At 38.0% G+C, this 27,319-nt stretch overlaps 1 protein-coding gene across 11 annotated transcripts in view; it reads right to left on the reverse strand.

Moving 5' to 3' along the window:
• Positions 1–27,319, reverse strand: part of UBR5 (ubiquitin protein ligase E3 component n-recognin 5) — a 156,484-nt gene that overhangs the window by 30,656 nt on the left and 98,509 nt on the right. For 7 of the 11 annotated variants that reach the window (XR_010317813.1, XR_010317814.1, XM_064267977.1 and 4 more), the window contains exons 23-40: positions 23,224–23,375; positions 22,676–22,771; positions 22,014–22,137; positions 17,845–17,957; positions 16,552–16,700; positions 15,462–15,553; positions 14,096–14,242; positions 13,888–14,006; positions 13,687–13,813; positions 13,457–13,586; positions 7,672–7,832; positions 7,311–7,550; positions 4,509–4,632; positions 3,801–3,912; positions 2,479–2,610; positions 1,741–1,998; positions 882–1,150; positions 498–709 (exon numbers count right to left, since the gene is read on the reverse strand). Coding sequence is in view for 9 of the 11 variants with exons in the window: in XM_064267977.1 (XP_064124047.1) it covers positions 498–709; positions 882–1,150; positions 1,741–1,998; positions 2,479–2,610; positions 3,801–3,912; positions 4,509–4,632; positions 7,311–7,550; positions 7,672–7,832; positions 13,457–13,586; positions 13,687–13,813; positions 13,888–14,006; positions 14,096–14,242; positions 15,462–15,553; positions 16,552–16,700; positions 17,845–17,957; positions 22,014–22,137; positions 22,676–22,771; positions 23,224–23,375 (2,757 nt within the window). In the remaining 2 variants the exon portion in view is untranslated. The remainder of the gene's footprint in view (positions 1–497; positions 710–881; positions 1,151–1,740; positions 1,999–2,478; positions 2,611–3,800; positions 3,913–4,508; positions 4,633–7,310; positions 7,551–7,671; positions 7,833–13,456; positions 13,587–13,686; positions 13,814–13,887; positions 14,007–14,095; positions 14,243–15,461; positions 15,554–16,551; positions 16,701–17,844; positions 17,958–22,013; positions 22,138–22,675; positions 22,772–23,223; positions 23,376–27,319) is intronic. The other 4 variants (XM_064267979.1, XM_064267978.1, XM_064267976.1 and 1 more) reach the window with 2 other exon arrangements.

Raw genomic sequence — 27,319 nt, forward strand, 5'->3', positions numbered from 1 at the left:
AAAGATGGTCAATATCATCAGTCTTCAGGAAAACACAAATCAAAATCATAGTAAGATATTTCATACCCACTAGGATGGCTCATGGCCATTCAAAACTACTGAACTGTATACTTTAAATGGGTGAAGTATATGGTATGTGAATTATATCTTAAACTCATTTTGCCTCAGATGCATGACAATTTAAAAAAAAAATTTTAAATCTTAAAATCCAAGGCACTTACCATATTTTTATGCAAATTACACATGCCTTCTACATTTGTTTGTCAACCGCTCCCTTCCACCACAAGGTATTTGTGTAAGTGCTGCTAGGCCAGTTTTTTCTTTTTACATGTTATGAAAATACCTTGCGGGGGGGGGGGGTGGGCACACAAATGTAGAAGTGGTATTTCCTCCTTCACAAATATGGTAAGGGTTTACACAACAGCCATCAAAAAGGATTTAACCTAGAATTTAAGAGCTCTGTCTGAACACACAATCATACATGAAGAATTTCATACCGTCTGCCTTCAAGCGTTCTTAAACTAGCCTCCTCTCGTGCAGTCATCCTCTCTCTTCGCGCTGAGTTTTGAGATGCGTGAAGAGGATGGTTTGGATGTCCTGGATCACCAGCAGATGCTAATGCAGAACCATAACGTAATTGAGCTTCAGTAGAATCCATAATACTGACCATCCAGTTCCAAGTGGGAATAAGCTTTTCTTCTACATAGTTCTATGAAGACCAAACTAAAATAGTTAAAACTACCAAATAAAGTTAAATTTGATATAGTAGTATTATGTCAGCATGAAAACATTTGTAAGATTAATTCCCAGTATGCTGGAATTCTCGTAATGGACAGCCAAAAGATAGATGTGAATTAATTAACTTTTAAGTGGTTTCATACCTGTAAGTTTACTGCATCTTGGTAAGTCAATTTCACTGCTGCTGGAATCTGAGAGTACACTAGGTGATTATACTTAGGAATAAGGCCCATCAAGTCTGAGATTTGTCTGATGACAATGCTGTAAGCCCTGGCTAAACTGCTTGCAGATGTTAAGTAGCTGCTGGCATTGCTAGCTTCCAAAGCAGCTGCCGCAGCTGCAGCACTTGTACTGATGGTACCACTCCGACGTAAGTTTGAAGGATCAATATAAATCAAACCCGCTGAGCTTGCTATAAGGAAAAAGGACAACCACAATGAGATAATGTCAGTTGCTAATTGTATTTCTCTAGCACTGTATACACTTACATAAATCTAAAACATGACTCGCTAATATGTGGAAGCTGATTGAACAAAAAGCTTTTTTTAAACCACATTAACAGGGGAGGTAAGTGGTGGGTTGGAGGGGCTGGGGGCAAGAATCACTATAATGCTCTCAACCAGGAGCAGTTTTGCATTAGCCCCTCCCCGAGGACATCTGGCAATCTGGAGACATTTGTGGTTGTCACAACTGGGGTGAGGAGCAGGGAAGCCAGGAAGGGGAGCTACTGGTATCTAATGCGTATAGGCCAAGAATGCCGCTAGACATCCTACAATGCACAAGACGGTCCCCCAACAACAAAGAGTTAGCCAGCCCAAGTGGTAATAGTGCCAAGAGTGAGAAACTATGCTATAATGACATATAAGTAATATTTATATTTGCAACTTAGCAAAACAATGAGGAACGATCTAAAAAATTATTTAATCTCTTCTCTGGATGAACATACGTAATTAAAATAAAACCTATTTAGCACTACTACGAATACAGAGTCATCAGACTTGCCTGCTGGTGTGGATGTGCTGGAAGGGGCTGTGCTGGCCGCCCGCTGATGCTGGGTATTGCGGACAGCCCACTGCATGGAGCGGGGAGCTTGGGCAGCACCGTTGGCATGGGAGCTATTTGTGGTTCTTTCTAATGGCTCATCAAGCATAAATGTCTCCTGTTCTATGTCATCACTCTGACTACTGCTGCTGTCGGAATCACTTGAGTCGTTTGACTGAGAATCATCTTCAGAAAAGAAGGCAGGAACACTGCTTGCTCCTAAATTTTTTTTATTTTTAAAACCAAAAACACTGTGAGTTTCTTATAATTAAAATGATGTAGCCCAAAGTGGCATGGTGGCAATACTCTCCTCTTCCCCCTCCCCAAGTAAAAGCCTTTCATCTACCACAATTAAAGCAATGTATGCCCTCTTTCAGGGAAGTATACATATTGAACAGAATGCCAGGTTGTGTTCAATAAGTAGTCCACAAAACCCACCATTAAAATGGTTTCATGGGGGTGGGGGGGGGGGGACACTTTCAAATGAACCTTAGAATTAATCCATTATTTAAAAACTAGAAAAGCAGGGGGAAAAAAATAACTAAATAATATCTTCTATCTACAGGGAAAAAGGATAAAGTTATAAAAAGGTTCTGTAACCCTTATGCATCTCACATTCAGCACGGTTTAGTGCATTCACACTGAATACACACACAGCCTCAGCCTAAGCAAGGACGGTGCCGGGACAGGGCAACATACCTGCTTCCGAGCCAGCAGTTGCTGCAGTGACGACACTTCTGCGCCCACTAGCATTATCTTGGTTGCTGTGGTTACTTTCACTGTCACTTTCTGTTTCAGCTGCGGCTAACAAGTCTAGCTCCATGTCACTCCCTAGAAAATATATTTAAATAATAAGAACAAGAAAAGAAACAAAGCACAAACTCCCTATAGATCAAGACGGGGTCTCATAAGCCAAAATATCGTAAGGGTGGGAACTAAGAAAAGCATACTGGTAAGAGAAAAGGGGTTAACTACTATGGTTAAGAATAAGTGACTACTCAATATTAGAAGAATGACTAGGTAAGTTATGGTACTCAGTGAACTACTGCACGGGAATTCAAAATCTGTTTTGCAGAGCCTCAGGTATCTGCAAAAAGTGTCTAGAACAGGGGGCTTCAGTCACTGGGCAGAGCTCTGGGCTAAGTTCACTTGAGCCATTTTCATCTGTTTTACATATTAGGCTGTCACAACAGGATAGAAGAGTGAGAGGAAGTCAAAAACATCTATCCTTGATATTTCATGGGTATATGCATATGTCAAAATGTATAAACCTGCCAACTTTAATATGTGCAGTTTATTATATTTCAACGATACCTGAATAAAGCTGGTCCCAAAAAAGTCTACCCTGGTGGCACAGTGGTTAAAGCACTCAGCTGCCAACCAAAAGGTCAGCAGTTTGAACCCACTAGCCGCTCCATGGGTGAAAGATGTAGCAGTCTGCTCCTATAGATTATAGCCTTGGAAACCCTATGTGGCAGTTCTACTCTGTCCTGTGGGTCGTTAGAGTCAGAATATGCATGATGGCAACTACGACCTGGTAGTCCCTGGGTGGTGCAAACGGTTAATGCACTCGGTTGCTACAAAAGGACAGAAATTCAAGTCCATTCAGAGGCACTTCGGAAGACAGTCCTGGTGATCTATGTCCCAACACTCGGCCATTGAAACTTTATGGATCCCAGTTCTAGTCTGACACACACGGGGCCAACATGAGTCAGCTCTGACTCGACGGATCCCAGTTCTAGTGTGACACACACGGGGCCAACGTGAGTCAGCTCTGACTCGACGGATCCCAGTTCTAGTCTGACACACACGGGGCCAACGTGAGTCAGCTCTGACTCGATGGATCCCAGTTCTAGGCTGACACACATGGGGTCAACGTGAGTCAGATCTGACTCGACAGCAACTCGAACAGGATCGTTACCCACTAAAAGTTTTCAAATAGATGCTACAGAATCCCTTGGCAGAAAACATACTGAACAAAATTTACTTGTAGGGAATAATTTTTCAAATAACCTGCATACCGTCTTCATCGTGCTCATCATGCTGTCCCTCGGCCTCAGCGTTTTCTTCCCCGTGTTCTTCCTGTTCATCATGATGGTCCTCTTCTCCAGCCACACCCTCTACCACCTCAACCTAAATCCAGAATCTTATTTGTAGACAATCAAAGTGCATAATAAACCCACATCTCTATCAATGGTCCCCCACAGCAATTAGTAAAATAAAACACAAAGATCCTTAACTACAGGGGATTATAAATCGTGCACTTAGAGTTTTGAAAATCCTCATTGCTAGTGACAATTTGCTATTAAAAATATATCAACCTATAAAAAGTTTGATTATTAAATTAGAAGTATATAAGGATTACATTTGTGGGGATGTAAGGTTTTTTTTATACTTCTGCCATTTATGAAATTTATCTCAAATTTGTAGTATCTTCTCTACCTACAAACATATGGCAAAAAACTAGCATTTTTTTAACATTAAAAAATCTTTACTATTAACCCTTAGATAAAAGCAACTTTTTATGTACAATTTTCTACTATCCAGTAAATCAGAGATTATTAAAATATTTTTAGTATGTATAACCACAAATAAGAACATATAAAAGTCTAAAGGTTGGGTACAAATGCATATAGTAGTCTTACACTCCTGTTAATAAAAGCTAAAGCGACTACTCTCCCCTTTCCCCCCACAAATAAAAGCTTTTCATCGACCACAATTAACACCACCTCTTCCACATCTGCTGAAACAATGTCATCCTGTTCTTCGTCTCTGCCCCGCACAGGCTGCGACTGGCTGATGCGCCTCTGCTGTGGATTCCGGATGATGTAGGATGACTGCGACTGGCTGGAACTGTAAGGGATCAGAGGTTCTGGGAATGCTGCTGCTGCCACCTCTCAGACAGACAGCACACAGTACATTTACGCTTCTCTGCGAGACCATTTAGCTCACTCATGTGAGAGACGTGCTAAGATGCTAAGAATTCTTGGAACTCAACAATAATTAATCTATAGCATATCAGAAAACATGAACTCCAAAAGAAATTATTTTATTTACCATAAAGACTTAACTTCTAAATCTCAAAATTTGTTTTTACTTTTAAACTAAGTCATTTCAATTCTATATTAATGCATATATCTATATGAGCTCTACCCATTTAAAAGTTCTAAAGCAGAAGATTTTTCCTTCTCAATTGTTTCCCACACCAGCAGTCTGCAACTTCTGAAGGCTCCAACATCAACATTTATTAACAAAAAGTGTATTTATTACACGTGATCTACTCTTTCAGTGTTCAGAGGCCCTGGGTGGTTCAAACAGTTAACGTGCCCAGCTGCTAACTAAAAGGTTGGAGGTTCAAGGCCACCCAGAGAAAGGCCTGGCAATCTACTTCTTAAAAATAAGCCCCTGAAAACCCTATGGAGCACAGTTCTACTCTAACACACATGGGGTCATCATGAGTTGGAGCTGACTTGATGGACAACTGATGTGGTTAACTCTTTAAAAGACCTGACATAATTCCTACTTTGTATCAGCTTATTGATCATTCACTAGTTATTAACTGATGAATATCCAGTAAGACGATTCACTTAGTGGCTGCAATGCTGGGCTCAAAACATACCAAGACTGTGAGGATGGTGTAGGAGCATGCAATGTTTTCTTCTGTAAGACAGAAGACCGCTATGAATCAAAGCAAACTCGATGACAATGAACAATGAATGACAACAACATTGTTATATGAGTGGCATAAAGTGAAAATAGATTAATTAATAAGGACATCAAAGTTTTGAAGAGGTAGAAGGAAACAACAGAAGAAGCAAAAGTACTACACTCAAGACTTTACACTCAATGAGGTGATAAATACCACCTACCACCCAAGGAACAGCTCGGGAACTAATTTACTTTTTTACTTATTAAAAGCTGTGATTATAACACTGGTCAAAATACATCCTTACAGGAAGGAGTGACTGTAATTAGCACTATCTCTTGATTATCAGATGAGGAGATCATCTTTTTGGGAAGGTTTAAGAGGCTGGCCCAAAATCAACAAAGGAAATGGAGTGAAGAGGAGTGCTTAAGAGTGTACAATACTTTAATAACGAGACTAAGTAGGGTGAGATGACGCAAGCAAAATCCTGAAACTGGGTAGAAACAGGCTTATGGGCAGTGTTTACAGGTGAGATAATCCCCAGATCCATTCAACAGACACACATTTTTATGCTCTGGAACAAAACCAAGAAAGGGCACAAAGAGTTCCCAAAGGAATACCACTTAATTAATTGCTGGGTTCCTCACAGAGAATCACAGACAGCTCAAGTAAATTAGAGAACTATTTGATGGATTTGGCAAGCCTGAAGATACATACTTGATATACAACAATTTCCAGCAAATCCTAGAGGTGTATCAATCATAAGGCTACCATGAGAGAGCTTTGTCAGATAAATCCGGATTTAGATTCTGGGGTATCCTAGGAAAACTCACAGTAAAGAAAAAGGAGTATACGTATGTAGGCATATGGAGTAATATAGACAATAATGAGACAGTAGACACTCAACATCAACCCAGATGAAACCCAGGGATGAAGTCTTAGGAACTGTCCGAAACGCTAAAGCATGTCATCCTTATTAAGAGAAAGATGTTTTCCACAAAAGAAGGGGACACGTCTTTAGGTTCTAAAGATGCTTCTTAAAAGGTTGCTATAAATACACATGGTAACAAAATCTTTACCAAGGATCTCTAGAGCCCTACTACTCAAAAATGCGACTCCTGAACCAGCAGCACTGGCGTCACCTGACAGTTTACAAGAAACACAGAATCTCAAGACCCATCCCACACCTAAAGAATTAGCATATGCGTATTAAGAAGATCCCAAATGATCTGCATTCATATTAAAGTTCAAAAAGCACAGTACTAAAGGACACCTCAAAGTTGTAGTTTCTAAACATTCTAACTCAACAAGCTTACAGTCAGGGAAGCTATCAAACAAATCAAAAAGATGAATGAAACTTAAGAATAAATAATTTTAAAACTAGAAACTATTATTATTATGCTAGATTATATGGTTGTTTTAGAGGGTATTTAAAAATCCAGCTTTCTGGTGTTATTTAGATTATACAATAAAACAGTTATATCCTTTTATGTTTTCTCCTCTCCCTAGCAAAGGCTTTCAGACACAGAAAGTTTTAGGTCCTTACATCCTCTCAACTTGGCCTTATTGAAGACAATATTTAAGGGTAAAAAAAAAAAACGAAGTGATGTTGTCTACAGAAATCTGAAGTAAAATTTCTTCTAAGATTACTTTATTAACATAATAAAAACAACATCTTTCCAGGAAAAAAAAAAAAAAACCCACAGCTATGTCTATCACCTTTGTAACTGTTAAAGTGCTTTTCAATGTCCTAAACAAGTAAACTGCCACTGGCATAGCAAATGATCATGTACACAACCTGAGTACTTATGCACATGTTTTAGTAACCCAAACATGGTATCTCCAGAGAAAAAATTCACCAGAATGTTACCAGGTAGAAACTTACCTGCTAGATTGATCAGATGACGGTCGTGGTGGCAGCGGCTCCACTGAAAATAATTCCTCACTGCCTTGCATGGCATCTATGCTGGTGCTCGCCAGGGTAAACGGCGCAGTTGGGCGGGCGACCCCCATTCTGACAGGGACAATCAGCGATTCTGCTACGTTACACAACTCCTCCACGGCGTACGGCAGCAGGGCTTGGAATACACGCTTGCACTTTCCAATGGGCTGAGGGATAAAATTGCTAAAGCAAAAAGGAAAATGTAAGAGTCTTTTATGAATCCTTTCATATACATGATGTTATCACTACCCAAAAAAATGTGTGCAAAATGGTATGAACACCAAAATCAAAAAGGATCTCTTACTTTTTCTTTTTGGAAGAAGCCATTTCCACACTAAGAATGACAAAAACTCTTGCCACTGAACGGAGAAATCTCATTGTCACAGCAATAGCTTCTTCTCTACGTCCAGGTGTATATTTGTTTTGCAGTTCTTTCACTAGAGTACCCAGTAGAGTATCTAAAAGCTTAAAGAAATTATACTCTATTATTATTGAGGCATTTAATAAGATGTTCAGACATTCATAAAGTACAAAGTTCTAACACTTTTTCAACATTAACACTTCATAAAATCTCAAACTAAATTTAACCAAAACATTTACAATGTCAATGATTAATTTATACAATATACATATATTGTCGTGTGCCATCAAGTTGATTTCAACTAAAACCAACCCTACAGGACACAGTAAAACTTCCCCATAGGGTTTCCAAGGCTGTAATCTTTTTTTTTTTTTTTTGCTGTGCTTTAAGTCAAAGTTTACAAATCAAGTCAGTCTCTCATACAAAAATTTATATAAAAAAAAAAATTTATATACACCTTGCTATATACTCCTAATTTCTCTCCTGCTTCCCCCCACTCTTTTTGTGTCCATTCCGCCAGCTTCTGACCCCCTCTACCCTCTCATCTCCCCTCCAGATGAGAAATGCCAATATAGTCTCAAGTGTCTACTTGATCCAAGAAGCTCATTCTTCACCAGCATCTTTTTCTATCCCATTGTCTAGTCCAATCCCTGTCTGAACAGTTGGGTTTGGGAATGATTTCTGTCCTGGGCTAACAGAAGGTCTGGGGGCCATGACCACCGGGGTCCTTCTAGTCTCAGTCAGACCATTAAGTCTGGTCTTTTCATGAGAATTTGGGGTTTGCGTCTCACTGCTCCCCGGCTCCCTCAGGGGTTCTCTGTTGTGTTCCCTGTCAGGGCAGTCATCGGTTGTAGCCGGGCGCCATCTAGCTCTTCTGGTCTCAGGCTGATGTAATCTCTGGTTTATGTGGCCCTTTCTGTCTCCTGGGCTCATAATTACCTTGTGTCCTTGGTGTTCTTCATTCCCCTTTGGTCCAAGTGGGTTGAGAGCAATTGATGCATCTTAGATGGCCACTTGCTAGCGTTTAAGACCCCAGATGCCACTCTCCAAAGTGGGATGCAGAATGTTTTCTTAATAGATTTTATTATGCCAACTGACTTAGATGTTCCCCGAAACCACGGTCCTCAAACCCCGGGCCCTGCTACGCTGGCCTTTGAAACACTCAGTTTATTCAGAAAACTTCTTTGCTTTTGGTTTAGTCCAGTTGTGCTGACTTCACCAAAGCTGTAATCTTTACAGAGGCAGGCTGCCACATCTTTCTCCCAAAGAGCTGCTGGTGGGTCCGAACCACCTACCTTTCAGTTAGCAGACGGTCGCTTAACCACTGTGGGACAAGGGCTCCTTAACACGCATGCTATTGTTGTTAGGTGCTGTTCAGCTGGTTCCGATTCATAGTGACACTATAGGACGGAGTAGAAGTGCCCCATAGAGTTTCTAAGGAGCAGCTGGTGGATCCGAACTGCAACGTGCATATTAAAAAAAAAAAAAAATCCAGTGCTGTCAAGTCGATTCCGACTCATAACGACCCTATAGGACAGAGCAGAACCGCCCCATAGGGTTTCCAAGGAGCATCTGGTGGAATCGAGCGGCCGATCTTTTGGTTAGCAGTCGTACCTCTTAACCACCACACCACCAGGGTTTCAACATGCAGTTTCTTAACTTTATTTTCATAGTCCTAAGCATTAACGTTTAACAATATTTAGTAATTAATGTTTAGCACCATTATGGACTGAATTGTGAACCCAAATATATGTGTTAAAAATCATGAGTCGCAACTGACTCGACGGCAACAGGCTGGTTGGTTTGTTTTTTTTATAGTACCTGTGGGAAATTCAGAGTCTCTTTTGATGTGCATTTTGGTCTTTTCTTTCCTTCCTGTCTTTTAACGACCTTTTGCTTTCTTCATGTATGATGTCCTTGATGTCATTCCACAACTTGTCTGGTCTTCTGACATCAGCGTTCAATAGGTCAAACCAATTCTTGAGATGGTCTCTAAATTCAGGTGGGATATACTCAAGAACATATTTCGGCTCTCATGGACTTGTTTCTTCTTCAGCTTCAACTTGAACCTGCATGTGAGCAATTAATGGTCTGTTCTGCAGTTGGCTCCTGGCCTTGTTCTGACTGATTGGAGCTTTTCCATCATCTCTTTCCACAGATGTAGTCAATGTGATTCCTGTGTATTCCATATGGCAAGGTTCACATGTATAGCTGACGTTTATGTTGTTGAAAGAAGATATTCGCAATGAGTAAGCTGTTGGTCTTGCAAATTTTTATCATGCAATCTCTGGCATCACTTGTCACAGGCCATATTTTCCATCTACTGATCCTTCTCTGTTTCCAACTTTCGCACTCCAATAACTGATAGCATCTTGACTGCAGGTCTGATCAATTCTAGGCTGCATAAGTTGGTAAAAATACTCAATTTCTTCATCTTTGGCATTAGTGGTTGGTGCTAAAATCTGAACAACAGTCGTATTAACTGGTCTTCCTTGTAGGCACCATACGGATATTACTCTATTGCTGACAGCACTGTACTTCACGATAGATCTTAAAATGTTCTTTTTGACAAATGAATGTGACGCCATTCCTCTTCAGTTTGTCATTTCCAGCACAGTAGACCGTATGATTGTCCGATTGAAAATGGCCAATACTAGTCCACTTCAGCTCACTAATGCGTAGGACACTGATCTTCATGCATTTCATTTTTGATGACTTCCAATTTTCCTAGATTCATACTTCGTACATTCCACATTCTGACTATTAATGGTTGTCTGCAGTTGTTTCTTCTCATTTTGAGTCATGCCACATCAGTAAATGAAGGAAAGGCATTCAACTCGGTGTGGATTATACCAAATCATGGATTAACAATGTGAAGAATGGGAATTCCAGAACACTTATTAATCGTGCTCATGAGGAACCTGTACATAAACCAAGGGGCAATCATTCGAACAGAACAAGGGAATACCGTGTGGTTTAAAATCAGGATAAAGTGTGCATCAGGGTTGTATCCTTTCACCATACTTACTCAATATCTATGCTGAGCAATTAACACAAGAAGCTGGAGTATATGAAGAAGAACACGGCGTCAGGATTGGAGGACGTCTCATTAACAACCTACCATATGCAGATGATACAAGCTTGCTTGCTGAAAGCAAAGAGGACTTGAAGCACTTACTGATGGTCAAAGACTATAGCCTTCAGTATGGATTACACCTCAACATAGAGAAAACAAAACTCCTCACAAGTGGACCAATAAGCAACATCATGATAAATGGAGAAAAGATTGAAGCTGTCAAGGATTTCATTTTACTTGGATTCACAATCAACACCCATGGAAGCAGCAGTCAAGAAATCAGATGCCATATTGCACTGGGCATATCTGCTGCAAAAGACTTCTTTAAAGTGTTAAAAAGCAAAGGTGTCACTTTGAGCAAGCCAAAGGAGACACTGGGTCACAGCAGTACATGGGGAAGGATGTCTATACTGAAAAAAAAAAAAAAAAAATGCAGGCCAAAAATGAGTCATGATGAGGCTGTCAGAAAAGCACATAAACGTAGGCTGCATTAACAGAAGCATAATACCCAGGACAAAGGAGGGGAGTTCTCCCCTGGAATGAGCACACCAACAGAAGAAGTATGTTCAGTTCCAAGACACTCTTTAGAAGGGACACAAGGAGTCCAGAACCTGCTCAAAATAAATTGATGGGGATGGGCAGAGGTCTACTGAGTGAGAGATACACGAAAGGATCAAAAGGAATTAGGATGCCCAGTACTAAGGGAGAAGAAAGGGTGAGTGAGAGCAACAATAACAACAAAAAAAGCTGTCACTTTGAGGACTAAGGTGCATCTGACCTGAGCCATGGTATTTTCAATCACTTCATATACATGTGAAAGCTGGACAGTGAATAACGAAGACCAAAGAATCGACACCTTTGAACTATAGGGCTGGCAAAGAATATTGAATATATCATGGACTACCAGAAGAACGAACAAATCTGTTTTGGAAGTACAGCCAGAATGCTCCTTAGAAGGGAGGATGGTGAGACTTCGTCTCACATACTTTGGACATGCTATCAGGAGGGACCTGTCCCTGGAGAAGGACATCATGATGGTAAAGTAGAAGGTCACGGAAAAAGAAACTGCCCCTCAGCTAGATGAACTGACGAAGTGGCTACAATGATGGTGCGAGCTTAGCAATGATCGTGAGGATGGTGCAGGACCGGGCAGTGTTTCATTTTGTTGTACACAGGGTCACTAGGAGTTGAAACTGACTGGAGGGCACCTTACAACAACATACCTATGCATGTAATCCCATTTTTGGAATAGGGATTTCTTTGTAATGTTAAAGGAGACCATGTCAGTGTAAGCTGTGTCTTAAGACAATCACTTTTGAGATAATGGAAGAGCAGATCATGCACAGAAGAAGCAAGCACAAATGGCGGTGGGGTAGGGAGGAGATACAGATGTCATGTGGAGATCTCCAAGAAACACAAAGAAGAATGCTAGAGAAGCTGAGACAGGGACTTTCCCCCAGAGTGAACAGACAGTACCTTCCCCTAGAGCCAGCACCCTGAATTGGACTTCTAGCCCCCTAAACTGTGAGAAAATAAATTTCTGTTCTTTAAAACCATTAACTTATAATATTTCAGTTATAACAGCATTAGATAACTAAGACACAGTGCAATACCAAATACATCAACTCAGAAGAAGAATGTATTTCCCTCGCTTTAGGTTACTAGGAACCTGGTGGCACAACGGATAAGTGCTCAGGTGTTAACTAAAATGTTGGCGGTTCAAACTCACCTGTAGCTCTGTGGGAGAAAAGACCTGGTGGTCTGCTCCCATAAAGATTACAGCTTAGAAAACCCTATGGGTTAGTCCTACTCTGCCCTATAGAGTGACTATGCGTCAAAATCAACTCAACAGCACACAACAAAAACAACGTAGGGTATTTATCAAAACAACAAATATTTAAATTAATAAATTCATAATCCCAACTCCCTCATTTAACCATTGTTATTTCTTTCTTGTCTCTTTTCAATGCATGCTTTATTATGGATGTTAATTACAGAGAACACACAGTTTCACTTTCTGTTTTCTCTTTTTAATGTTGCTTACGATAACCTTAATTTTCAAATTGGTGCGTTACATTTCACTAAATATTTGTGCTGTAATTTGATTAGAGTCCACTATTATTGGATGCATAAAGTATCTCCATTTTTTTAACTTTACATAATTCTGTGACATGATTTAATATTTCTCATATTGTAAATTATTTATGACAAATTCTGAGGGCATTTATATTTTTATGGCTTTTGACACTACCAAATTGCTTTCCAAATGCAATGCCACCCTGCCACTGCCTGGGTGTGTTCTTTTTACCGTAACCTCATCAGCACTGGGTTTTATGGCTTAGCTTTTTTTTTTCCCCCTAATTTCACAAACAAAAGGGGCACTTAAAAAATGCACTGAGTTACTATTAACTCTGAACACTGTTCTATTCATTTACATACTGTTGTATTTGAACATATTTTAGAAAGATTTTTATTTAGAATGAGTTTCTGCTGTTAACTAAGATGCTTAAATAGCTCCAAAATTCCATTCCCCTTAACGTACTGTTTAATTAGAACCCATCAATACTTAGTAGTCTGAATTAGTAAGATCATGGGATGCTAAGTAAGAAAAGCTTACTTTCCATGTGCTTGTAATAAACATTCAGAACTTACCAAAATATCTGCTGTACATTTGACTATAAGGCAATGAGTGAAACAGTCCAGCCTAATTGTGCCACTCTGTTGATTGAGGTATACTTGTTCTTCAGGCAGAAGATGGCCTATCCTACTGCTGGCACTGAGACTTGAGGGGGAAGCAAAGATAAGATGACACCGTTATTACAGTGTTATTTACACTTACAGGGGAAATGCAGACATCTGAAAATATTTTAATGAATACATACGGGTCCTTATTCTCCTGTGACCCAAACATTATCATAGATTTCAACGCGTTCCAATCCTGTAGAACACGCTCCAATGCAAGCTGTGCAAATCTTGGGGGCTCTAAATCATGATCAGGCATATCTGAATCTAAAAAGATACAGTGGGTAAGAAGAAATAAAAGATTTTTTTTCATACATGTCATAAATGTCAGATGTACTCACCTTCAGGATTGGCTGTTTTCCGGTTACGATCCTCCCTGATTCGAGGTGGCCTGTACTGGCAGTGCTCTACAGTCTGCCTCGCAACCGTCTGCACTAAAAATAGCAAGAGGTGTTCTCCCCTGCAAAACAACGCGGCTGTGAGAAAAGAAAGGCTACTCAGATGTAGCATATCTTTTCAATTTAACTTATTTTTAAAAATCCCACTTGCCTGCTATTTGGCAGAGTGACCAGATTAGTAGCAGTGAGCAGGCGATAAAGCAGATCAAGACGAGCGGATTTCTGTCCAGCAATTAAAGTTTTACATTTACATTTCTCCCAGCAATCACAGTAGGCTGTTGGCGACGTCCTTTTAAGTCTAGAAAATATTAATGCTGAAGTCAAACCATGGAAATTTTAAAAAATATACAAAGGTCTTTACTGAAACTAAAGAAACATACCTCACTGGAACCAGATAGAGCCCTCCCTGATTTTTAAATGCCTAGTGTGCTTGTTACAGCTTACCTAACAAGGAGGGTTACTTAGTGGTATGAAATCTACAGAGCAACACAAAATTCCTGTGAGAAGAGGTATACTGTAATGACTCTGATACAGTCACTTCCGCTGGAGTATCTTCCTGAATTCCCTACCATCCCAATCCAGTGTCACTGATCCTTCTGTAGGCATCTAATGAGCCCCGTAAGGCCCTACGGGCAGGTATTTCCTGTTTGTGTCCTCTAACAGGACTACAGGCTGCGTGAAGGCAGGAATTACTGCTCGCCACCACCCTAGTATCTAGTGCAGTGAATGCACTTAGTAAACACTCAGTGAATCAACAGATTATCACTTTTAGATGCTGAAAATAGGGAAGACAAAAATATTAGCCAAAAGTATTCAATAAAAATTATACACATCAATGCTCTCCTTATCCTATACAATTACTCATTTTAAAGCACAATAGACAGTTTTTACCAGCCACTTCTCCATTATTAACTATAACATCTACACATCTGCAGTGCATTTTTATTTCTAGCTGATGATGATGCTGGGGCACTGCTCACGTTAGTGTGGATGCTTCTCATGTTTGTGAAAACCAACAAACTAGCCACAGTATCTCTACTGTTTAAGAAGAAAATAAAGTTTAAAAGTTTAGGAAATAAAAGTTTAAGAAGGAAATAAGGCACAGGCCAAACAACGTCATGATTCTCTTAATGCCTGTGGCCAATTTTCTGCTAGTAAATACTACCGCAGGGGACCTGAGACTCTGGCTGGAAAATCCAGACACAAACCTTCTGTAGATGTGTTTCTCAAAGGACTAATCTGATCCTAGTTACCATGTAGGACAGAACATGTTTCTTAGCTAACCTAGTTTTATTTAAAGAGGGTTTATGCTAAAACTAACAAAAAACAAACATTTCCAAGTATGCTTTGAATCAAGAACATTTTTGATCATAAATTGGCTTAAAGATGGCCACTTAAGAAAACTTCAAGCTTTGTAAATTATAAACAAAACATGACTTAGCATAGATTATTTCAGTACAGCAATATAAATTTAGCAGTTCATAATACTAAGCTAAAGAAAACTAAATTGTACTCACTTGCAATCATGACCTTTATGACAAACCCTTGCACATTCCGTACAACAACAAAGTGACTCCAGCAAGCCACAAGTTCGACATTCGAAAATATCCTAAAATTAAAAACAGCATATTTTTAAAAGATTTTAAATATTTATATAAGGAGCCCTGGTGGTACAGTTGTTAAAATGACTGACTGCTAATCGAAAGTCAGCAGTTCAAACTATCCTACAATTAAAATAGCATATATATTTTTTATATTTTTTAAGATTTTAAACATTTATATATAGCTCATAAGTATTTCTTGTAGTTTTTAAAAACAATCCAATCACAACAGAAGCAGAATAAAATTAATCTTTTGCTCCAGAAAACAAAGTGTCATAGAAGTATACAGTGAACACACATTTTAATTATACAAATGGAAATAAAATATTACCAATGGCGCAAGAAAAAATTTACATCATCTGAAAAATAGGCATTATACTCATAAAATCTCTATCAAGAGTTGTGGTTCACTCTCTGTTGACCCAGAACTAAAACCATTCGCAAAGCCAACTCTTCAAAGATTAGACAAAGACTATAAGACATAAAATGATACTCATGAAGAGTGTGCTTCTTAGTTCAAGTAGGTACATGAGACTAAATGGACAGCTCCTGCCTGGAGGTGAGATGAGAAGGCAGAAAGGGACAGAAGCTGGCTGAATGGACATGGGAAACCTGGGATGAAAAGGAGGAGTGTGCTGATATACTATAGGGATAGCAACTAAGGTCATGTAACGATGTGTGTATAAATTTCTGTATGAGAAATTAACTTGAGCTGTGAACTTTCACTTAAACCATAATTTAAAAAAAAAAGTCGTGGGTCAGATTATACCACCCAGTAAAGATGTCCCATTATCATAATATCCCATATTTAATTTAAGAACCAACTCCTTCACCTCATTTATTTAAGAATTAAATCTAGGTTAATTTTCTTCAGAGAATTTTGTAACTCAGAGTAAAGGAAAATAGCAGATTTGCAATTCCAAAGCTGAGCAATATAACTCAGTGGGGAGGTGGGGGGGAAGACCCTAAAGATAACAGAAATACAGGGAAATGTAAAATAACTTACCTGGTTAATGTGCTCTGCTCCAGTCCATGTAAAACTGCAGGTATCATTACAACATAAGACATATAAAGGAGAATCATCAGGGTTGGTTCCTGATGGGCACACCATTCCCATAAACACATCTTCCTCTTTTTCACTTGAGGATACTTCAGCTAAAAAGATGAAGAAAACAGTAGATCATATATCAGAAAAGGACTTATTCACGCAGCCATCTGCTACTTTCCTCAAATGGAAAAGTTTTAACATACACAAGTATAAATCAGAAACTACTATATGTAATTTCTTTTAATTGATACACAAAGTCACTAGGCAAGGAAATCTACCCAATTTTAGAACAAAGGAAGGTAAAGCCTAATTATATCATCGTAACCCCAAACCACATATCACAACAATACCAACACACTACATGTCAGTCTTTTGAATTCTTAGTGCTACATTAAGCCATTAAAACTCAAGTCCTAACTCTAGTTAGCAAATTACACGTGTCACAAATTATTTATCACCAGTTTTAAAAGATAAGTACTTATTCTCTTAAAGGCTGGATAGCAGAAATTGATATTCCTTAATGTTCCGTTGCCCTCGAGTCGATTCCAACTCATAGCGATCCTATAGGACTGAGTAGCACTACCCCATAGGGTTTCCAAGGGGTGCCTAGTGGATTCAAACTGCCAATCTTGTGGTTAGCAACCATAGCTCTTATCCACTATGCCACCAGGGTTTCTGGTTTGTTTTTTGTTTCTAATATTTTCATTAAACAGGAATTCCAAGTCAGGAGTAACTACAGTAAGACATATGCCTATTATTTCTACAAGATTTTATTATCATCACCAGTTAACCAATAATAGGTTCTATCAATAATCCATCTTTATTTTGAAAGGATTAGTTATTATATTATCCATTATGAATTTTTTTTTTACTTAAAGTGTCTTCAGAAATTTATACCAGCTGCTTTTTGATGGAAAATTGGAAGATAGAATATACTTGAGAAAAGTATAAACACATAAACTTTACACACACGCACTTGCTCTCGGGCACACAAATTATCATAGTAGTTTACAGTTACGTCATTTATACATACAGACATTAGGCTCAAATAATTAAGACAGTAGTAAAGTAGAGGGTCAGCGAAAACTAGGGAAACCAAATGGACTCAAACGCACCAACGATGGCACAGGACCAGGCAATCGAGGTTTTTTCTGTTACACATAAAGTCACCACGAGTTGGAGCCCACACGATGGCAGCTAACAGCAACAACACAGAATAGAAATCTATGCAAATTAAAAAATAAAATTTACCTTTTGCGATTTTCTGGGCTGTTTCTAAGATGGTAATTGCAGCAGGATAAGCTCGGCCACTTACAGCTGACATAAATGGGGTCATCCCTCTGGCGTCCCTAAAATGAAAAATTCTTTATAAAAATATCAATTATTTTCCTTTCTGATTATAAAAGAAATGCATGTTCATGATGAAAAAAACACCCAATTTTGTTTTATTATAAAATGTCCCACTGTTACTCTGGTGTTATTTCCTGGTCTCATATTTCATTTAAGGAAGAAAGCCACCTCCGGAACCTTTGTCTTTATAAACAATGCTCTCTTTTCTTGGCCTCAGTGACACGAAAGAATAGCCCAGCAAGAGCTCTGCAGTCAACTACTCGATGTTGAATCCAGGTTCTAACACTTTCCAGTTGTGAGAATAGTAACTGTCTTTATCTTATAGAATTGTGGCGAGGATTAAATTCAAATGCTCTTTGCACAATGCCTAGTAAATAACATGTACTTAATAAATGTTAGCTGTTATTATGGTTTATCATCATTTTCTCTTAAAAGAAAGGTACCTTCGATACCCTTCACTTAATTTTCATTCCCTCCTAAAGTCCCAAAATTTCCCAAAATCCAGTTCTCAGTCATCTGTGCGCCTCTATCATCCACCATAGCAACTATCACTTCTTTGAAGATTATACAGTTCTACCATCTATACTTGCTTGTTTTATATGTCTGCTTGGGATTTTCCATTGTCACCTCACATTCTCCCCAAACCTGCTCTCTACCTGACTTAATCTACTTCAGCCAACAGTATCACTGTTCCTAATAATTAAGACAAAAAAAATCAGGTGCTTCATGTACTCTTCCTTCAAAAATCAATTAATTTTTACTGTTGCATCCAATCTTTATTCTCCATTTTCAAAACCAACTCATGAGTTCAGTTTATGGCAATATGAACATTAAAGATTGCTGATAAGATATATAAAAAATAATAATCTCTAGCATATTCTTTTAGTCTCTAAACTCATTACTCAGAGAATTCACGTCCAAAGAATACAGGCCAAATACTCGGCATGGCATTCAAGAACCTTCACAGTGGTGGCTTTAGCCTAATTTTTCAGATTCAGTGGCCATTACTCTCCTCTTCAATCATCCACTTCAAATTTGTTAAATCACTATTTCCTAAAATTCTTCTTGTACTTCCCTATTTTCATGTTGTTGGCTTACTCTTTTCCCTATCTGTTTTCATGGTTCTACCCAAATTTCATCTTCACAAAGCTACTTACTACAGAATAAACACATTTCTCCCTCCTATTTTTTTTTTTTTTTTACTCCAAAAAGCACTTATATGCCCCCGCCCCAATTAATGTAGGCGTTATACACATCTAATCTCCCAATTTGATTATCGACTACTAAAAAGCAGGGACAATGTTTTATTCCATGATGCAATGTTTTCGATTGTTTACAACATGACCATACTTTTGATTAAAAACAAATAATGAAGCCTCAAACTACTTCTCTCCCTAAGGGAAGTACGAGCTGGTTGAGAATAACGGAGTTCTCTGTATGTTTATTAGCCAGGAGGATTTTATCAAAGTTTACTATCTTTAGCTTATGTTATAAAAGCAACACCTAATAACCTGTGGTTGGAGGGAATTTATAAGAGCTTCTTAAATTGAAAATACTGAATATGCTTTTTCAAATCCCTCATCTCATCCTCACCCCCCCATAAACAAAGACATGCACAAACACATACACGCGTGCATATCCGCATCATGCCATGATCTGAAGGAAGAGTCAGTGCTCCCATGTATTCTCCCAGCACTTTATATATTGCTAAACAAAATTAAGGAAAACACCACCTTCCTTAACTGAGTCATTTACATGGAAGTTATTTCCAGATATACCACTTAGAAAATTTTATTAGCTACTCTAGGAAATGTTCCTACATTTACAATATAAAAAGGAAAAAGAGGACCAACTTGAGAATCTGTATGACTAGCAGCTAAAAGTCAGGCAAAAGAACTTTGTCTCTCCTCTAATTAGTTATAAACCTACTATTAACTTTTTATAAGGGCATTTTGAGTCTTTTCCAGATGTTCTGTATATTTTCTAAGAAAAAAAAAAAAACCCACCAATGTGCAAATATCAAAATAAAGGACCAGTGAAATAAAAATTGTGAAAATAAAATGCAGAGTGGATTAAAAAAAACTTAAAACATACAAGAAAGTTTAGACAACACCAGATTGAGGAAATTATACAAAGATAATCTTTAAATGCCATTAACGCAAACTAAAAATGACAAATAATGGAGAAAATAAAAATAGGCTTATGTATTTACATACACATTATATTTATATATACCTTAAACCAGTTACTGAACTGCTATTTAGTAATAATTTCGTTTCTAATCCAATGACTTATTTCACTAGTGGGTCCTTCATTAATCATAAATTCGATAATTTTCATCCAAAGGTCAAAAAGGGTTTTAAACATAAAAATTCTCTTATCTAAATCAAGGAAAGGTTTAAACACAGAAGAAGACATTCTTTGATGGTTACAAGGGAAGGGAGGGAGGTAGAGGGGAATTCACTAACCAGATAGTAGACAAGAATTATCTCAGGTGAAGGGAAGGACAACACACAATACAGGGGAAGTCAGCACCCCTGGACTAAACCAAAAACTAAGTTTACTGAACATGACAGGTCTAGGGACCATGGTTTCAGGTGACACTTAGGTCAACTGGCATAACAAAATTTATTAAGAAAATGTTCTGCATCTCACTTTGGTGCATGGCATCTGGGGATCTTAAAAGCTTGCAGGCAGCTATCTAAGGTACATCAATTGGTCCTAACCTACCTGGAGCAAAGGAGAATGAAGAACACCAAAGACACAAGGAAAATATAAGCCCAAGAGACAAAAGGGCCACACAAACCAGAGACTCAACCAGCCAGAGACCAGAATAACTAGATGGTGCCTGGCTACCATCAATGGCCGCCCTGACAGGGAACACAACACAGAGTCCTTGACGGAGCAGAAGAAAAGTGTGGTGTACAACTCAAATCCACATAAAAAGACCAGATTTAATGGTCTGACTGAGACTAGAGGAACTCCAGAAGACATGGCCCCCAGATTCACTGTTAATCCAGAATTAAAGCCAGCTCTTCAAAGATTAGAGTGGACTATAAAACAAAATGATACTTGTGAAGAGTGTGTTTCTTTGTTCAAGTAGATTCAAGAGACTAAAATGGGCAGCTCCTGTCCGGAGGCAGGGTGAGAAAGCAGAAAGGGACAGGAGCTGGTTGAACGGACACAGGAAACCTGGGGTGGGAAAGGGAAGTGTGCTGTCACATCATAGGGATTGCAACTAGGGTCACATAATAATATGTGTATAAATTTTTGCATGAGAAATTAACTTGAGTTGTAAACTTTCACCTAAAGCACAATAAAATCAAAAAAAGAAATTCTCTTAACCCCTCCAAAATAAAAACACCCGATTACATTTCTTAAATATGAGGAAAGTCATGATTGGAAGTCCCAGTTCTAGAATCAAGACACAAACCAGCGTTGGAATTCTAGCTCTAACACTCACTTGTTTTGTGACCCTGGGCAAGGGAATTAAGACTCTAAGAAGCCTACCTCTTCAAATATAAGTGGGGATAATTTATCCACGCTAGTATACTTTTTTAAAGTTTCTTAGGTGACAGTGATATAACCAATCTATGGGTCTTCAGGAAGCCCTGGTGGCATAGTGGTTAAGTGCTACAGCTGTTAAGCAAGAGGTTGGTTGGCAGTTCAAATCCACCAGGCACTCCTTGGAAACTCTGTGGGGCAGTTCTGCTCTGTCCTATAGGGTCACTATGAGTTGGAATCAACTCAATGGCAGTGGGTTTCATTTTCTGGTTTTATGGGTCTTCATTTGAAAATGACTGTCCTGTCATCTTTTTAGCAAATAAATATACACCCTGATCAAGCTAACATAAAAGCTGGTTTGTATTTATTTAGTGTACACTACATGATGTTGAAAAGATCTCTTTCACCAAAGAGAGCTTAGTAGCAGAAGGATACACAATGCTGGATTTTGACAAATTATTTTAGATGCACATAATTGTTGTACATACATTGCAAGGAAGATCGACTTAAGAAGTAAAAGTAGCTATGCTATACCTTCATATAAGAAGTACATTAAAGATTCTTACTTTGCAGAGAGGAGTTCTCGTAGATAGGGCTGTAGAACAACACTGTCACATAACAATTTTAATATAAAATGAGCATTTGCCTTTCGATCCTTGGATTCTACTACAGATGGCTCTGTGGAAGGACCTGTAAGCATGTTGTAACAAAACAGAGTAAACAAGACAAAGAATATTCTGGAATAATATATCAGGTATACATTAAATAATCCACTACCCAAAAACCCCATTGCCGTCACGTCCATTCCGACTCATAGCAATCCGACAGGACAGAGTAGAACTGCCCCATACAGTTTCCAAGGAGCACGTGGTGGATTCGAACTGCCAACCTTTTGGTTAATAGGCATAGCATCATCCACTACACCACCAGGGTTTCCAAATAATCCACTAACTAATAAAAAAATCTCCTGGTAATAGTAATAAATCATTAACTTCATCACAAGGAATTTAAACACTTTAATACATTTTACAAATCTCATACTTCTAAATGTATCTATATACATGTTACATTTTCACTGATACGGGGAATACAATTCAGAGAATTAGATGTTTTCCAAACCAAGAAAAGCATGTGAGATAAAAGTGGAGATCTGTAGAAATCTAATATGCAAAGTGTACCTTTTTTTGCTTCTAAATGCCTAGGCAGATAACATAGTACAGATTCTCACCTGGAATGGTGGAGGTGCTTGGTCCTTGACCGGTGCCAGTCGCTGCTGTGGTAAGAGATCCCACAGCGGGGGCCAGGATAAAATCAATGTCACCATCTTTCAGTAAACAGAACAGCAGGATGTACATCATTACAGACAACATACCCCTAACATGTTCTCTTCACTGGCCTTATGGCTTTCCACTGCAAGCCAAAGGTCAAATAAGACAGAGGTTTAAGTGGAAACTTGTATTCCAAACTACTGAGAAGGAATCCACTAGATAAATTAATGACTTATGTCGATGTATTATCAACAAATGATCTACCTATCTTCTTACTAGTGTAAAAATATTTCAGTAAAAGGGGGATGACTGACAAGTATCTAAAATTTTAATTTTTAAAGTACAAATCTCTTAAATCAAATTTTTATAACTTAAAAATCAGTTAAAATAATCATTATATTACTTTCAAGTATTTCAAATTTCTAAATATTCTATTAAAATGCTCAATTTCTTCTCTTTCATGACCTTATCTTTTTTGTTAAACACTAAATAAGATAATAGATCTTACCAGGATCCATTGCAGGAGGATCAGGAACCCAACTAGGGGGAGCTATGGGAGGTGACACTGGATCCTGGTGGTCACTGGATGAAGCTCCAGCTTCATGTCTCCCCAAACCAGCTGCTCTCAATGAACGTCTCATCATTTCCCGTAATCTCAAACTAGAAGAACAGGGACAAAACCAGAGCTCACTACTATGTCTAAATGTTAATTCGCAGGTGCACAGAACTTCTCATCTGAGAAGATCAAAGTATGTTCTATAAGCAAACACTCCAGGCAAAGGAAGTGAAGCGCAAATGCCAATTCTGGAATCACAGAATAAGTCAGTGAGGGACAAAAATGAAACTGAGGGCTCCTAGCACCCAGTTCAGCACTAAAACCACTATATTAATTAAGCTCCCACACAAACTTAAGCACAGGGAACAAAAGTTGTTGTGAAGATTAGGAAATAAGTTTTATCCTTTCATACAGTTAAGATAAATGAACAGCTGAACATTAAAACAAAATAAGTGTTTCTGTCTTTCACTTATAATCAATAATAATAAAGTTTAAAAATGGACATTAGCAAGCATACTGATTAATACAACACCAATATTTTTAGCCTCAGTCTGAAACATCTTGGTAAATACACTCACTAAATTCTTCGTTTGTGACCTCAAAAGCAATTAAATTAATAACCACACAGTGAGTAGTTTTAAAACAAAAACCAATTTAGATTTATTTTTACACAAAAAGTTTTTTTTTTTGTTCTTAAAATAGTACAATTTGCATCCCAAGGAAATTATTAAATGAAACTGGAGCTTGTAAAATACGTTGTTAGATTAATGTCTGGGCTTGATTTTTTTTCTCCTGCTATACTCAAAAAAAAAAAAGAAAAACTGTACAGGTGCACACATCACTAAAAAGGAACAGAAATAATCACCAACACAGGCCTCTTAAGGATTATGGGGAACTGATAACTACCTGTACAAAAATCTATACTTTACCTCTGAATAAAAGTTTACAAAGGCTACAATATTAACACATTAAGAATTAACAGCAATTAAGAGAAAGCACATGAGGCAAATTCCTTCACTCTGCCACAGTTTTAGAGCATCTAAATGGATAAAGAGTAAAAAACTCAGTTTTAAGGGCCAGGCAACACATAAGGGGCATCATTCTCCCACACAGATTTAATCCCAAAGACATGACATTTCTGATGTGAAAGAGCTAACATCTGTGAGTATATCTATAAATAAGCAATTTAGAAAAGATTTTATTAATGTTTGAATCTCTAATTGTGATTATTTTTTAATCCTAGGAAAAATGTGTTTTTCCATAAGAATACATTATCAACTTTATAAGAAAAATAATCTTAAACCATTCACAAAATTTCTTTTAGAGGCTACTTGCAGAAACACATCTATTTTATAAGGCATATATATGATGATGCACTTTCTGGAAAATTCTGCAAAGTAAAATTTGACGACTCAAATAATATTAATTATTATAATATGCACTATTAAAAAATAGCTACAACCAATGTCTTCTCTCCCAACTTAGAAATTTGAGTTTAAGAGTTTTAATGATATGGAAGGTGAGCAGGACACAGTTGACTGTTTTAGTCAAGGTCACCTCCCTATCCAAAGATATCACCCACAGAGAAAGGCGGGCTCCTTGCCAATCACAGTGTACCAGGGTGACTGTTTACACCGTGATGCTTCTATACCATTTTAATTACGCTCAACAGACACTTGGTATCTTAATGTGTCTTACCCAAAACGTAGAAAAAAACAGCAATAGTTGGGAGACACTTTAAATGACCTGAAAATAAATGCATGCTCTGGGCTTATAAGATGAATGTTTATTTACATCAGGATCACACACTCAATGCCTACTGCACCAGGCAGATAAATGAGTAAAGGGCAGTCAGGTGTAAGAAGTAGTGGCAAACTAGAGGCGTACATGCCCATCTAAAGGCATTCAACTTTTAAAGAAAAAAGTTTAACATTGTACAGGCTACAGAAAACATATGTGGGCTATTCTCCAACTCCTAGCTTTTAGAATGGATTTAGAATAAATGAAGATAAATTAAGACCATAGTCTCATCTTGAACTTGCAAGCTCCCAACTTTGTTGTGATGTAGTCAAGTCAGTATTAAATGAGGGGATCATTCCTTTTTTTTTTTTTTTTTTAATTGTTCTTAACATTTTTTCTTCATTTGGTCTTGGGAACATTTTTTTAAGTACAATGCCCAGCTCCTCATACAGACTCTTAAAAAAAAAAAAACACAAAAAAAGAAAACAAAAAACAAAAAAAGAAATTATTCTTCAAGATGTTGTACACAATTCATGAAGATTCACCTGTATCCTCAGTGGCTGAGGACAATACTGAGGAGATACCACCTTGGCTGCTAAGATTCAGAGTTTTGACATTTCTTCATATAGGCTTGCCTGGAGTCATCGTATTTTCTGACAATATGGAAGAATTCAAGGATGATGTAATTTCCTCTTTGTAAGCACGTTATATCCATGCTACAGAAGCCTTAGAATCCAGTCATGTTCAAACACACCACTGTGACAAAAAAGCGAAGGTCATGTGTCTTCCAGATTAACAATCTCTAGAGTAAATACACCTGCAATCAGATGCATCAATCAAGCTTTCCACTAAATCTGACTTTTGTACTCAGGAATATTGAGTCATAACAAAACTTCTGAGTCAAAGCATCATCTGAAGGCATTTAACAGCACTCCATTCAATACTGCAACTGCATCAGTTTTGAGCTTACAGCTCGTGAATCCCATCCTGCATACTCATCAAGGGGCATCGCCTAGAAAAATCCATGGTGGGCTAGAGGAGGGTTTCACTTCAGTGAAGCAGTCTGTGGACTTCCTACTGCCCGGCGTGGATAATAAGACTCCTGTGCTTTCATCTGTTCAACCGGCAGCCCTGAGTTTGAACTGGTTAAGAGCACTGTAGTGAAATCTTCGGCAAATTCCTCAAAGGAGCTTACTCTGCAAATTTATTTCTGTGAGCAACGCATCACCCACTCTTGAAGCTCCTTTTAGTCTTTGCCTTCAAAATAATCCTTACATGAAAAAAAGATGGCAGCACTGGCATTGGACAAATCATATCAGAGAGTCCAACTTGGTTTGCATCTGTATTTTCCCTGAGGAAGTGAAATACCTGAAATAATTCAGAGACTAATTTCTTCAAGAAAAATTTAAGTTGTTCTCCATTTTAGACCAAACACTTTCTCTGCCTAGTGTAATCCTAAATAAATAAGATGGTGATAATTTCCATTTTGTATAGTCTACATAATGATTTTATACTGTTTTAAGTTATGATTTGGTACATAAATATTTATTTGACAAATCTCACTTCAGGATATTTTTGAACCTGGGAAGCTATCGACTTGGTAGCTTTCCTGGTGCCAATTTAAGGATAACCATTTGTAAAAGGTAAGTTGAATATGGAACAAAAAATAGGCAAGGGATGTCCTCATCTTAAGTAGGCTGTCCAACCAATCACGTTAGCACACAGTGAGCACTGCTTTCATTAAAGATCTGTCAGTAACCAAGAATTTTGGCTCAATAGTGTCTTAAATAAATGTGCTTTTTCCTACAGAAATAAAATTATACCCTGAATTCTTTATATCCCTCATCTATTTAAAAACCTATCAATTTTAACATGTTATCAAGGTCTGTCCAACCCACAACTCAGAAAGCCTGAAAATTTAAAACATCAAATATTCAGAAAACAATACTCATCAGCCTTTTATTTCTTCCCATATTATTAAGACATCTCAGAAACTGACCTAAGTAAGCCATTTGAAAAAAAAAGATTGAGGCTCTTTTTAATTACTGTTATTACCTGTTCTCCAACTAAAGAAAATAACTTCCTAGAAAGCAAGAATGATGAATTTAGAACATATTCAAAGAATCGAGTTTGAATCACTTGTCTAAATTATCTCAAATTTATGACATATCTCAAATTCAGTTTTATCTTAAACTAAACTCTAATTAGATATCTCAGATATTTTTCCCCAGGGTGATATTTTCACTACCAAGGAAGGAGGAACAAAAAACAAAAGCAAAAAAGGACCCACCAATTCATGCACATGGTA

Source organism: Loxodonta africana, chromosome 14 (assembly GCF_030014295.1).
Source record: "Loxodonta africana isolate mLoxAfr1 chromosome 14, mLoxAfr1.hap2, whole genome shotgun sequence".
NCBI classification, from domain to species: domain Eukaryota; kingdom Metazoa; phylum Chordata; class Mammalia; order Proboscidea; family Elephantidae; genus Loxodonta; species Loxodonta africana.